At 42.7% G+C, this 13,974-nt stretch overlaps 1 protein-coding gene across 1 annotated transcript in view; it reads left to right on the forward strand.

The window, feature by feature from the left end:
* Positions 1–13,974, forward strand: part of megf11 (multiple EGF-like-domains 11) — an 80,699-nt gene that overhangs the window by 56,668 nt on the left and 10,057 nt on the right. The window contains exons 13-24 of the mRNA XM_046038549.1: positions 1,450–1,570; positions 2,088–2,251; positions 2,383–2,485; positions 6,270–6,416; positions 7,815–7,949; positions 9,957–10,085; positions 10,630–10,758; positions 11,369–11,497; positions 11,641–11,769; positions 11,873–12,109; positions 12,552–12,712; positions 12,810–12,873. Of these exons, the coding sequence (XP_045894505.1) occupies positions 1,450–1,570; positions 2,088–2,251; positions 2,383–2,485; positions 6,270–6,416; positions 7,815–7,949; positions 9,957–10,085; positions 10,630–10,758; positions 11,369–11,497; positions 11,641–11,769; positions 11,873–12,109; positions 12,552–12,712; positions 12,810–12,873 (1,648 nt within the window). The remainder of the gene's footprint in view (positions 1–1,449; positions 1,571–2,087; positions 2,252–2,382; positions 2,486–6,269; positions 6,417–7,814; positions 7,950–9,956; positions 10,086–10,629; positions 10,759–11,368; positions 11,498–11,640; positions 11,770–11,872; positions 12,110–12,551; positions 12,713–12,809; positions 12,874–13,974) is intronic.

Below are 13,974 nucleotides of genomic sequence, written 5' to 3' on the forward strand. Positions count from 1 at the left end.
ATGTGGTGTACGGGGAGTGGAGTTGCTTTAAGATGTGTGTTCTGCCCCTGGCGTCCACTGGCACATCTCCTCCTGCCTCCTGTTTAAACTGAGTTCAAAATGATAATGAGAGCAGTGAGCAGCCAGCAGTCCCCCAGTACTCTGGTGAGCGAAGCAAGAGCCACTCAGGACTCCTCTGGGCCACTAATTGGAACTCTAAATCATTGTGTCACCTGTCACTCATGGCAGGGTTTGGAAGGGAGGGTGTGGGAATCCATAGACTGGTTGTGATCTCCATCGTAGGGAGGGGCTAGACTAGTAGAGGTGTGCTGTGCTCAGCCTTTAAAGCAGAGAAATTCTAATGACAGCAGGCTGTAGAAGACAGGAAAGGAGTAGTCCATGTCCTTTACCAGATAGTTCACTCTAATGCAATGATAAGGCACTACCGATCTCCCATTGGTGTACTCATTAATAGTAGAGAGTCGGCTGCAGTCTGTCAGGGATGTCTCCGGGATCCCGCCGTTACCATGTCCACCCAGTTCAACGTGGAGTTTATTTGCTTGGTTTTTGCATTAATCCCTTTTTCTCCCCAGTTTGGTTTTGTCATCATCATTCCCTAACTCCCACCGTTGGCCTTAGGAGGGTGTAGACAGCCACGTGCTTCCTCCGATACACATGGCGTCACCAGCTGCTTCTGCAAAGAGCTTCACTGGAAGGTTTATATTATAACTTTCTCCTCACAGCCTAACCCCATTTGTGCAGGCAACTGAACCAACCAGTAGGAGTTGCTAATTAAGGGACAAGGACATGATCCTCACTGTCAGTTGTATTTTTTGGGATGTAGGGACCAAATGGAGGGTTGAACTCAACGAATATTCCAACAGGCATTTCTACAATCAAGAACCACAACTTGAGTTTATTTAGAACAGAAATGGTTGTGTTAACGGACTGAAGCTAGTTGAACAGAAGGGCAGACTTGGTAATAACTTGGTTGGAGACGTATGGGGGAAGAGTCTGTGGCTTTGGAGTCCTGCCATGGACGATGAAAGTGGAGACTAACCTAAAGGGAGAGAGAGATGGGAGAGAAGTAGGGAGACAGGGTGGAGCAGGGTTGCAAAAAGCTAAGCGTGGCTGGAGTAGGTGCTGTCAGAATATATAGTGTTTGCATAATTTGAAGGTGGGAGACGATAGCATTGGGAGGGTCAAGTGCGGTCATTCCTCTTGAACTTCAGTTACCATATCATAAATCCATTCAATTTTACAGTTGCATGGCTCCTCATTCTGTATACAGATACAGTATGACTTATCTAAATGAACAGTTCAGAAAGGTAAGTACAAGTGCAGTGAACCTTCCCTGTCTTTCTGTCTGCATCTCTTCAGACTATATTATTCCTATTTTTGGTCTGCCAGAGTCAGCATTTATTCCATGCTGATTCTTTACCTCATGACTTTGCATTATTTCTACCTCAGGGTGAGGACTGTGCTACAGTGTGTCCTCCTGGTCTATATGGACCAAGCTGCATGTCCACCTGCTCCTGCCATAATCACGCATCCTGCTCTCCGGTCGACGGCTCCTGCATCTGCAGGGAAGGTACTGTATAATTGACTCATGGTTAAGGTTCAGAGCAACTCTTGTGCTTTATAAGATACGCTACACTGGCTGCACTGTACACTGTATGATTGCACTTGCACACATACAAACTGTACTTGTGGTCTGAATTCTCTTGCATTTAGTATTTGATAATGTATGACTAGAAAAATAAAGTAGGTCGTTATCGTATACATACTGTATTACACGCAGCTATCCCCCTGCCCATCATTTATTCTCAGCTTGCTATGTTTGCTTCTATTTTCTTTTTAGTGAATAATACATCATATAAGCTTTTCTTTTTATTTATCCACAGGGAGTCTCAAATTCTGTGTAAAATTTTGTTTTGTTTGTTTATGGATTGTTATGGACAGAAATCCTTTTTTTCCTTTCATATCCCTTGAATCATAATCTTCAAATCAGTCCCTCAGATTTGTCTTAAAGGTTCAACCCCAGGTGCTATGCCATTAATTTGGTTGTTTATTTATGTAAAATTGTAATACAGTGTCTTTTACCCCAGGCTGGCAGGGTGTGGACTGCTCCATCCTCTGTTCCAGTGGTACGTGGGGACTGAACTGTAACCAGACATGCTTTTGTGCCAATGGCGCTGCATGTGACCCTGTAGATGGCATCTGTACATGTTCTCCGGGTTGGAGGGCAGAGCTCTGCGATGAGTCCTGCCCTGTAAGTGTATCTTTGCGCTGCAAAAGATCTTGTGGGTCATGAACCTTTCAGTAACAGTAGAACTTGTAGTTTCTCATTGTGCCCATGTGTTGCATTTTAAAGGTATAACATTGAGTTTTTACTGTTATCAGGATGGCACCTATGGGTTGGAGTGTCGTGAGCGCTGCGACTGTAGCCACGCTGATGGCTGTGATCCAGTGAGTGGCTACTGCCGCTGCTACCCCGGCTGGACAGGTCAGTATTGCTTTTAGAAAAAAAATAATCCAAACAGACTGACATTATGGTCAGAAATAACCTCTGAGAGCTAAAATGAATTTATTTGAGACATCAGATGCTAGTCAGACATGAACTAATAATAAGTAATTATGTTTACCAAAACAGGAAAATATGCTGGACCAGGCATGTTTTTTGTTTTACAGTATGTTTACAGAATGTCTAAGCAGTGTTTTGTTAATTAAATGTTTTGCCACTGGGCCGGCAGCGTATACAAATGAGAAATGCCGTGTGTAAACTAATTCTCTTGGCTCACATACTGGATGCTAGTATGCAATCATGCTTATATTGCATCCATTATTGGTTTTCTGCAGCGTCTGAAGTGATTCACCAGATAAATATTTGGAGACGGAATCAAATCATTGGCCCAGAATACTCTCATGAGTTCTGAACACAGACTACGATATTTTCATTTTTGGCTTTGTTAATTATTTACAGTCAGGTTGTTGTGAAATCTGACTGAACCTACTGCCATATTTAATCATCGGAGGATTGACTCTTTCCTATGCGTCATGGGCTCTCCATTTGAACTCTGATTCCCTCTAGACCGGTGGTGTAGTCTACGTGATATGCAGGTATACGCCGTATACCCACTAGGAACGGTCAAAGATTTCCCTATACCAACTTAATATATCGAGATGATACGTAACAACATTGTTTTGTGACAGAACTTTCACAAGTTCATTCATAAATTCACTCCGTCTGTTGCTCTGAACTGACGTTTGGGACTTTCTTGGCCAGTGACTGGGATCTGACATCACCTACCAAACAACAACACAGCTGCCTGGCTGTCACTCGGCGCACGTGTGAAATTAACTAATGTGAATCACTGAAGGAAATGTGAAACGCAAGCAAACTCAAACTACACTCTTTTAGTGTTTTCGTAAGCCTGCAGCTAAAGAAGCTACCGCCGCTCTGTGTGACACTGCAGCTGCAGCAGATAACACGAACATTAAAGTTACTGAAACAGAAAACGATGCTACGTTACCTGGTGAGTGAAAATAGCATATAGGCCTATGTTATCATTAACGCTATCATTAACGGAACTGTAACAGCATTGTTGGTCAATTGAATAGAATCTAGAACTAATTAACTAACATTAATGTGGTGGATCAATGAATGCGGGATACTGTGTGTGTGTGTGTGTGTGTGTGTGTACAGTAGTAGAAGTAGCAGTTCCTGGGTGCTTGCTCATGCATTTAAGCTGATACAGTACATAACCTAAGTTTGACAATGTTTTTTGGAAGATAAGTGTGCTTGAGAGGATGTGGACCCCTTTTTGTGTCCTCACTGTTCATAATATTCTGTAATGAATGAGTGTTGGTGATAGATCTGCACATAGGCCTATAAGCCTCAGCTTTCCATTATTGTTAACAATAGTTGCAACTTGCACTCTGAAATGTGCATTGAAAATTGCCAGCTGATAAAACTTGCTCCAGGGACTAGATTCATATTAACATCAAAGGCTAAATGTAGCTTTTAACTGGCTGAGTTAGATGGTGGTTAACACTAAACGTTAGACATTTTCACCATAAATTGATGCAGAAAATGTCTCCATAATGCAGGAAATTAAATATTTAATGCTCAAAATCTTGTTTCTTGTCATTTCTAACATTGCTTACAGGGAAAGAGGTGGAGGTAACAATGTATGAATGTCACAGCAAGGGTGAGGATCATTATGCTCAAAAATGAAGCGTCACATCTGAATGTCAAATATAGGGGGCTAGCTGAGGACCTGGTCTCTGAGCCTGGGTGGAGAGGTGCAGTCAGGGAGGGAATAGATTCAGCAGGAAAGGTCAAGCCTGTGAGCTCTCAGCAGCCCACTCCATTCAGCCTCCTGAGCTTAGGGCATTTATTCTGGGAAACAATGTGGGTTTTATTATCTGCAAGAACGGAGGCAGCAAAACGGGTCTCTCATGCTCTGAATCCTGCACAGGTCGGGACCATCTGTCAGCCTTAATTGAGTCACCAGGGTGCAGGGCTGGGGGCAGCCTGCAACCCGGTGGGCCCGACAAACACACATACATACATACTTGAATCATCGAGGCTTGACAATGGGCTCACTGAAGGAAGGAGCACCTAGGGAGAGGAAGATGTGGGATTCGTCACAGGTGTAAGTTAGGGATGGAATGAAATGGCTACTTACAGAAACACTAGAGCTATTTTTTACTGACCCCGTCATATCACTGAGCATGCTAGCTCCATAGTTGGTATGGCATCCTACTTTGCTGTCAAATTTTGTTTGTTTTATTGTATGTTTTGCGTAAACTGTCAAGAAGCTTGACTGTAGGAGTGTGTGCGTGTAAGTGGCTAAGTCGTCTTTGACCCACACAGTTGTTGCTTAACTGTCGTAAGCCTGACATCAGCCAAGAAAGTTCTGGCAGCTGGGACTAGACACTTGAAGCACGGGCTCCATGCTAGTCCATGTTAAATAGGTCTTCACCTTTTATTTCTGAAGAGATTCCAAGTCATGGAGCAGGTAATGTGAGTGTGTGTTTACATGCACTGAGAGAGAGAGGTTTGCTTTGCGCTGCTCACTCTGTACAAATTGGATAGTGGGACCTCTGGCGCATCTCAGCGAAAATCCTCCTTTGAAGAGACTTCAGTTCTGGCTTCTCTCACCCTTTCTTCTTCTTCTCTCACCAGGCATCCAAAGCCCCTCTGTTTGTCACCATTAGACTGAAAAGTGTGGTGCTCCGTCCGCATTCATTTTCTGACAGTAAAGGCAGTCACAGTGTTTTTCTGGCTTGCCTAGCAGAACCTCAAACACACTTGCACAAGCCTTGCCCTCTTTTTGAAGTCCATGGCTGGGCTTCTGACTAAATCACTGCTACCATGCCCCCTCCTCATCAGCATTAACATTTCCTCTCCCTTTACTCTTTCATTCCAACCCGTAAGGAGACCTGGTTACTGTATAACATTAGTCCCCAGAGTTTATCCCAGGTTTAATTCAAAGGTACTGCACTAATGCTGCTTTAATGGCCACGCCATTCTCAGATATTCTCAATCAAAGGAAATTTCAAATGAGGCTTCAAACTAAGAGCTAGTGCTCGAAAGGTTGCAAAGTTTGTGTGCATGTGTGTGAGTATATAACTGTGTGTGTGCATGTTTGCGGCAATTTTATTCTTTCAGCATGTGTGTACGTACAGAACATGTGATTTTGCCCCTTTGCTTTTTTGAAGGCATGGGTATGGCTGAAAGACAACATGCTGCTTTTGGCGGATGTGCTAATGCATTCATGTGCACAGCGAGAGCCCTGTATGGATGCAGTGTTTTGCATTTGTTGGTTGGAGCTGCGCCAAACACACAGTGACACTTCCAGACTGCGCTCTAGCCTGAGTACTTCCCTTCAGCTCTGCACACTACTCCGGCTCTGCTGAAAGAGAATGGGAGACAAGCTCGGCTTCTCTGGAGACCCAACCCTGTTAATCAACACAGTGCACTGGCAGGGAGCCCCAGTCAGATCAAAAATAAAATACGTTTGGAAAGGAGAAAGTCTGAAAGGATGGGCTGCACTAAAAAAACACACAAAAACTGCAGCTTCTTCATTAAGGACTAAAATGAATCGTGTAATCCATGTTAGGTGAATAACCCTCCACAGATCCACCATCATCAGGCATTGTGAATGCTGTCCTTAGATGATATGTTTTTACAGATGGCAGGCTATTTAGAATATTTCAGCATACCAGTCTTTGCCTTCTTAGTGTGCATTCGCTGAATATTTGTCATTGTAATGTGCCTGCAGGAATCCACTGTGATAATGTGTGCCCACAAGGCTTCTGGGGACCCAACTGTTCAGTCAGCTGCTCCTGTCAGAATGGAGGATCCTGCTCCCCAGAGGATGGCACATGTGTGTGTGCACCTGGATACAGAGGGACCTCCTGCAAAAGAAGTGAGAGTCCATCTCTTTCTCCAGACAGCTTCTCTTTATCAAAACCTATAAGAAACACCAGCATGACACTGAGAGCAGCGCAGTAACACACTCCATCACAGTACTGACCTTGCTTTGATCTTTGAAGAATTGTTCAAGGGTGAGCCAGCTGAGGGGAAGCACTTTTGTTTGTCGGTCATAACTGCTTGAGTGTAAACCCTTCATCACTGCTATCACTTAATCACAGTGTCTATACTCCTACAGCACAAACACACACACACACACACACTCTTTGCCCCTCTACCATGTCCTCAACAACCAACTCACAGTGGGAGGCTCACAGTTCTCGCCCAAGGCTCATCAGAGGGCGTACTCACCGGGAATGCCAGCTCTGCTTTCTGAACCGGGTCTGTCTGAGGCCACTCTCAAGTGATGAGCTCACTGATTGGGGGTGAAATTCACAGTCACAAACCTGTAAACATCAATTTGAGGGGAATGTAAGAGAGATACTTCAGCAAGCGCTCTGTGTGTGTATGTTTGTGTGTGTTTGAGAGAGAGGCAGTGTGTGAGAGAGGAAATGATTACTCCTCCAAATTCAATGTTTACACAGAAGATGTTCTCGTCAGGTGGAAACCTCATAAGTGTAGTTTTGCTGTTTTTCCTGTTGAAACTTTAATTGGAAGATTACATTCTTCTACAGAGGCTGATAAAGGTGTCTCACACCTGGTGCTCAAAATCAAATCAAAACCCATGGGGTAAACATTGCATGCTTGTCAAACAACGACCAAGGCCGTTTTTGCCAGCTCCTAAATGGCTTGTTATTTTGGAAATACCTGATTGTCTCCTGAGAATAGTGATATTGGAGGAGGAATCTTCTCCAATCACCAGCTATGAAATAAATGGGAACATAAAATGGATTTTTAAGACTCACACTGAACTGAAATTACAATCTGTTTTTAATATAAATCTCAGTCTCTTATCATGGTTGCACAGTTAATGTTTCTTTGGATAAAATGTTAGTATAATTACCTTTTATACTAGCTCTTAATGGTCCACATTCTTTCAATAAAATCTCCGTTATTAACGCGCAGTTGCGTGTTTCCTGACATTTATAGATCATCAAGCCTGCTCTCAAGACTTTCTATAAAACTGACTTTCACAATTCTCTTAACTCTTTTACTATTCCATCTCTGGCAGCAGATGAAATAGGAGTGATTACAATAAAGACTGACTTTTCTGCTTTCCCCCACCCTTTGCTGTCTCTCCTCGTCTTTTCTGCTTTAATTCTTCCAGCCTTGATTTTTCAGTACTCCCTTGATCACTCTTGTCATGCCCTGTTTCATTATTATATTCCCCTTGTTTCATCCAACATTGTCAACTGATTCCCTCTCCTCTCCTGCCATGCTCTGCTGGCTGTAGTCTGCTCTCCAGGGTTCTACGGGCACCGTTGCAGCCAGTTGTGTCCGCAGTGTGTGCACAGCACTGGGCCGTGCCATCATGTCACGGGCCACTGTGAGTGCCTGTCTGGCTTCTCTGGCTCTCTCTGCAACCAAGGCAAGTAGCCTTTTGTGTCCCTTTGACCTTTTCCCGCAGTTTTCACTTTCACATTCGTTCACTGTGAAGTTTTAGTCATTGCTACTGGAAAATGGTAAGTACAGTTTATATCTGAAAATGTCCTGGCCTTTTTTTCTTAACAGGAAATACAAGTATCTGTTTAGATGGTTAAGTAATAACATTGATTATAAAAAATGTGAGACAAGAATGTATAATACAGTAGTGTAAAAGTAATACAGTCTTATCAGCTCATACCAACAATACCTCATAATATTTTAGTGTTTATTTATAAGTATTAATGTCATATTAAGCTGCATTTGTGCGGAGACCTGTACATTTCTTACAGTCCTTGCTGTGCTTACTGGCTCTAGTAAGATCAACGAATGATCTGCTGCCTCTCCCACTGCCATCTTAGCCCTGAAACTTTGAATAAGACCAAAAAGAAAAGAATCAGCCTTGAACAGGATCCTGAATATTGCTGAGACTCGGATTTTTAGACAAAGAATATGTCAAGTAAATATTGCCTAATTCTGCAAAGAGGGCAGCATGTCAATTGCTTTTTATGAATAGATAAAGAAGCAATACATGTGTAGGTCTCTTCTTCTTGTTAAAGTTAAGTTAAAGGCAACCGGGCAAACTTTTTTCTTCGTGTATTGCCTCAAACATGTTGTTTGGATCACATAGGGAGATCTTGTTGACAGAAACATCACTCTTACTTCTTTACAGTCCCTTAGCCGTAGATGTGTTTGAGAGGGATTTTAGTTTGAATAGATTGTTTATTTTTTTCCCCACTCACACATCTATTCAACAGCTAAATGTTAACACTTTAACACCAAAATTTACTCATTGTGTGACTGTTTATGCGACCAAAGGTATTTGTCTTGTCTCTAGCTATAAAGTGCAGAATATATCTGCTCTTCATCACTGTGTAAAGGAAAGACACCTACATACAAATGTACTTTGGATTTTACTTCTAATAATTTACCATTTTTAATAAATTACAGAAAGGCAGTGAGGAATTTTTGAAGTCTCTTTCATGGCTTTGAGCAATGTCTTACAAATAAAAGTTTAATAGATTAGCTGAAAGGAAGAGGAAAAAGAAGAAACGAGAGCTGGTCCCAATTTGTCGGTCTGTAATTACTGGTGAGCAGGCATTTGGCCGCAAGGGACGAAGGTGGCCAACAACATGCATTTTCCTCTTGTTGAGCCACATTGGCATCCTTACTTGTCCCCTGTCCAGCACATAAAGTCCCAGCCTAATGAAGCTTTCCCGGTGTGTTGAGGCTTGAATCCCCAGAAGAAGCTGTATGGGGGAGCCAACCTCATGGCCTAATGACAACCTGCTTGAAAGAGCTCTCAAGAAGAGGGGAAAACCAGTTGAAATGTAATCATTAAAATCACCCCACATGAAAATGAGTCAGACCCATCTCTTACACAGCCAGCCACCTTATCTGATATTTCTGATGCTGGGCTATTCTCTTTATATGAGGCCTTTGATGTATCTGCTGGTGCGCAGGTTCCTGATCCTGATGGTTAGATGCACCTTGGTTCAATTTGTCTCACGGTCTAACAAGAAAACACAATGGAGGTTTCATTGGAGATGACATATTTTATTGAAGAGTGCCGGAGAGCATTGAAATATTAATTTCATAAAAAATGTATACAGTGGTCTGTGTACACGGTCTATTTTAATTCTGTGGCACATCACTCATTCCACTCTTGTGAGTGGAAATGGGGCAGTTGTGCCACTAGAGGCAGTGATTGACTCCTCCTTTTGTTTAAACAGATCACTTCACTTCATGTCCACTCAAATAGAACAATATCATCCATTAGAGGAATATGTTTACACAACCTTTCACAGAATTAGTTTGTTTGTATAAATGCACTCACAGTAATGTGTCCAAGTTTGATGTCATAATGTTAATGGATTTTACTAGTCTTTGCGTGTAAGTGATAATATGCAGATTAGGGTTGTTTTGTAAAATGATGTTTTTTTGTGTTTTGCAGTCTGTCCGAGTGGCAGGTATGGGAGGGTCTGCGCTGAGATCTGTCTCTGTACCAACAACGGCACCTGCAACCCCATTGATGGCTCCTGCCAGTGCTTCCCGGGTTGGATAGGAGACGACTGCTCTCAGGGTATGGCGTTTCTCCTTCATCCTGTTTTTCACCTCTCATTGTCTGACTGTCTTCACTCTTAATTTCTCCCTCACATTTACCTTCACCTGCATTCATCATTTTCATGACCCTACACATTTCAAGAACTACCCTTGGCCGTAGCTGTTGCTAAACAGATAGCTCGCTTAAGTGATTGTTGTATTACATTATGCTCTTTGATTTACAGCACTGTAGGCCAAAGATCATTAGCAGAGTTTTGAGCCGTCATTCCATGGGAAATCAATACTATTTAAAGTAAAAATAAATTATGATCAGATAGATGTTACATTACGAGTGCTTTACTTTGGATTATTCAACCTGACACATACCTCTCATATATTACAAATGGTGGGCTTTTCTGCAAAGGTCTGTGTTCAGATAGTGGGGAATATTTCTATTTATGGAGAATATTTAGGCATTTCCTTAAATATATGTGTTATGTGCTTCATGTATGCATGTAAAGGACATAGAGGATGTGTTGGTGGGTGTGTGACTATGAGCTTCACTTTGTCTCTGGCGTCTGCAGCCTGTCCCTCTGGGCACTGGGGCCCTGATTGTCTCAACTCGTGTAACTGTCACAATGGAGCCCAGTGCAGTGCCTACGATGGGGAGTGCAGGTGCAGCCCCGGCTGGACTGGACTCTACTGCACACAGCGTGAGTCTCTCCCATCCAGTTAGTAGACATATAGTGTCATCTACTGGCAGTCCAACAGAATTGCAGCAGATGACAAGTGAGAAACAACTGGATGATATCAGGTTTTCATTTACAGGATTTTTAGAGAGTGCAACATCAAAATAACACTAATGGTCATTTCATTAATTTGCTACTTATACATTCCAGTCAGTTCATTCCAGATAGTGCAGATCATCAACATCAGGCCACTAATTTGAATACCATTATCTAGCACCCCAAGGGTTTTAGTCAGTCTTTGTGGTGTCATGCTCCTGCTTTTTTGTATGGAAATGGGATTTGTTTTAACCATTTCCCCCCCTTTTCTTCTCACAGAGATTCTTACTATTTCCAGTTGTCTTGTTCTTTTTTCCCACCCCATGTTACCACCTTATGTTAACAGCATAAGCAGATTTTCGGCTGAAGCATGAAATGTTTCATTTCCATTCATTGACATTGTCCCTTATTGAGTATGCTGCAGAGACATTGAATGGTATTGATTTCCCTGTTCTCCTGCAATATGACCTTGATTCTTTAGTTGTCTTTCCCTCGCTTTGTTTTCTCCACCCCAACCTTTTATACATCTCTGTCCCAGGCTGTCCTTCAGGGTTCTACGGCAAGGACTGCTCTGAAGTCTGTCGCTGCCAAAATGGTGCAGACTGTGACCACATCACTGGCCAGTGTGCTTGCCGAACCGGCTTCATTGGGACGAGCTGTGAGCAGAGTTGCGTAGGCCTAGCACATTTTAGCTCTGAGCAAAATTACCCTGTGGATGAGTGTGGTTGTATGTTCTATAAACACTTTGGCTCCCACTCTCTGAGTGCTTTAATTTTGATGGATGTATTAATGCACCTCTCTCCCATGCAGAGTGTCTTGCTGGTACATTTGGATATGGTTGCCAGCAGCTGTGTGAGTGCCTGAACAATGCTACATGTGACTATGTGACTGGAACATGCTACTGCAGCCCTGGATATAAAGGCATCCGCTGTGATCAAGGTGAGGGGTGATCGAGATGATCGAGACTCTCTACTGTATTATCACTCAAACACAGATGTGTACACATTGTTTAAACAACCCACTATGTGTGTTTTCTCTGTAGCAGCTCTGATGATGGAGGAGCTGAACCCGTACACCAAGATTAGCCCAGCACGAGGCTCGGAGCGCCAGTCTGCAGGGGCTGTCATGGGCGTCATCTTTCTCCTCCTCATCATCATGGCCATGCTCAGTCTTTTTGTGTGGTACAGACAGAGGCAGAGGGACAAAGGCCATGAGATCCAGCCGAGTGTATCGTACACACAGGCAATGCACATCACCAACACTGACTATTCTCTGTCTGGTAAGATATTTTAGAGACCACTCCAAATTCTTGCTCGCAATGGACAAAGGCTACATACCTTTAGTAAGATGGACAAATGTAGAGCTGCAATTTTAGACAGTTAATCAATTAAAAAATTAATAATGGCAACTATGATGATAATCATTTACTAATCATTTTAGTCATTTCTCAAGCAGAAACACTTCCTAATTCCAGCTTTCATTTATCAACTAAATAAAAAAAAAATCAGCACATTAATCGATGATGAAAATAACATAATAATAATAATAATAATAATAGCTACATACTGTGCATTTGTCCATCAATTAGACATTTGTGGGCAAAATCAGGCATACATGTTAAAATCATGCATATTAATACTTTGAAGAAAGTAGACATAAATATTAACACTCAAATGCTTATTTAGTTTTCAAACCTCTAAACCTTTTGTTTAAATCCTCAGAGTGTGGAAGTACTGTGGCGATGAGAACCAGCGCGGCTGAAGTCAATCAGAACCAGAGCAGCAGTGGCCAGTGTATATCCAACCCCAGTTACCACACTGTGGCCCAGTGTAATGTTGTCTCAACCATCTCCAGCAATTTAGATGGCACTCTGACCCTCAAGGTATGGCCAGTCTCTGTGTATATTCACATACAATTTAATTTCCCCATAACATACTACACTATAAAAGCATCACCAAACTGTGTTCTTCCTTTCACAGTCCAGCACCCTGAAAAGCAGGAATGGCTCAGAATGGAGAGCCTACTGCAATCTTAATGATCTAGGTTGGTTTTCCTCTATACATGCATACACATTATATGCAATCTGTAGTTTTTGGAAAAGTTGTCGTTTTAAAGGGAAAAGATGCATGTGTCGTTAGTAAAAACCTTGTATAGGCACCAGCTTGGACGCAGCCACCCTGCTGTGAATGACGATGAACCAGGGGTTTCTTGTTAGACATAACCTTTGCTCTGATTGTGATAAGATATGCGGGTGGAACAGAGAAAGCAGTGGTGCGGAGGTGAATAGGTGTCACAGTGAGCTCATTAGTCCTCTTTCACTTCACCCAGTGGCACATTTCTCAATGATAGCTTACACTGGGTCAAATACCGCACTCTTGGGCTCTGAATCATATACAATTAAGAGTGACAGAAAATGACTCAATAATAGCTTACTGTAAATCTCTGGTTAATACACACTATAATGTAGTTGTGAACAGATACAGTTCTGTGCAAATGTTTAGGTTGGTGTGGATTATATATAAATTATACATACCAAATATTATCCAACGAAGGTTAAAATCAAGGGCAACTGGACTTGGTTGAAGATACTGGAAGAAGTTTCGTCCCTCATCCAAAGGACTTTTTCAGTTCTGACTGACTGGCAGGGAAACTCAGCTATTTAACCTCAGTGGGGTCGTTATCCCGGGTCATGGATACCGCTGGTTCGTGGGGATAGTGGGGGATAAGTGGTGGCGTAGACCCCCTCCCCTGTTCAATGACAGCTTCTCAACCCTGGTGTAGATGGGATCCCCCACTTACAATGCTGTCCTTTCATCACTTCCCAGGAAACTCAACAAACGTAACCTATTGACCTCAGGTGAAGATACCAACGATGGTCGTTCAGTCTTGGCCACAGGTAGTCTTAACGACTGTAACGACTGTTGTCACAGCAACAAGGAACACTAACGAACCAGCGGTATCCATGACCCGGGATAACGACCCCACTGAGGTTAAATAGCTGAGTTTCCCTGCCAGTCAGTCAGAACTGAAGAAGTCCTTTGGATGAGGGACGAAACGTCTTCCAGTATCTTCAACCAAGTCCAGCTGCCCTTGATTTTAACCTTCGTTGGATAACTATGACCTGGATGACTGAGAATCTTCATA

Source organism: Micropterus dolomieu, linkage group LG22 (genome assembly GCF_021292245.1).
Source record: "Micropterus dolomieu isolate WLL.071019.BEF.003 ecotype Adirondacks linkage group LG22, ASM2129224v1, whole genome shotgun sequence".
Classification (NCBI taxonomy): domain Eukaryota; kingdom Metazoa; phylum Chordata; class Actinopteri; order Centrarchiformes; family Centrarchidae; genus Micropterus; species Micropterus dolomieu.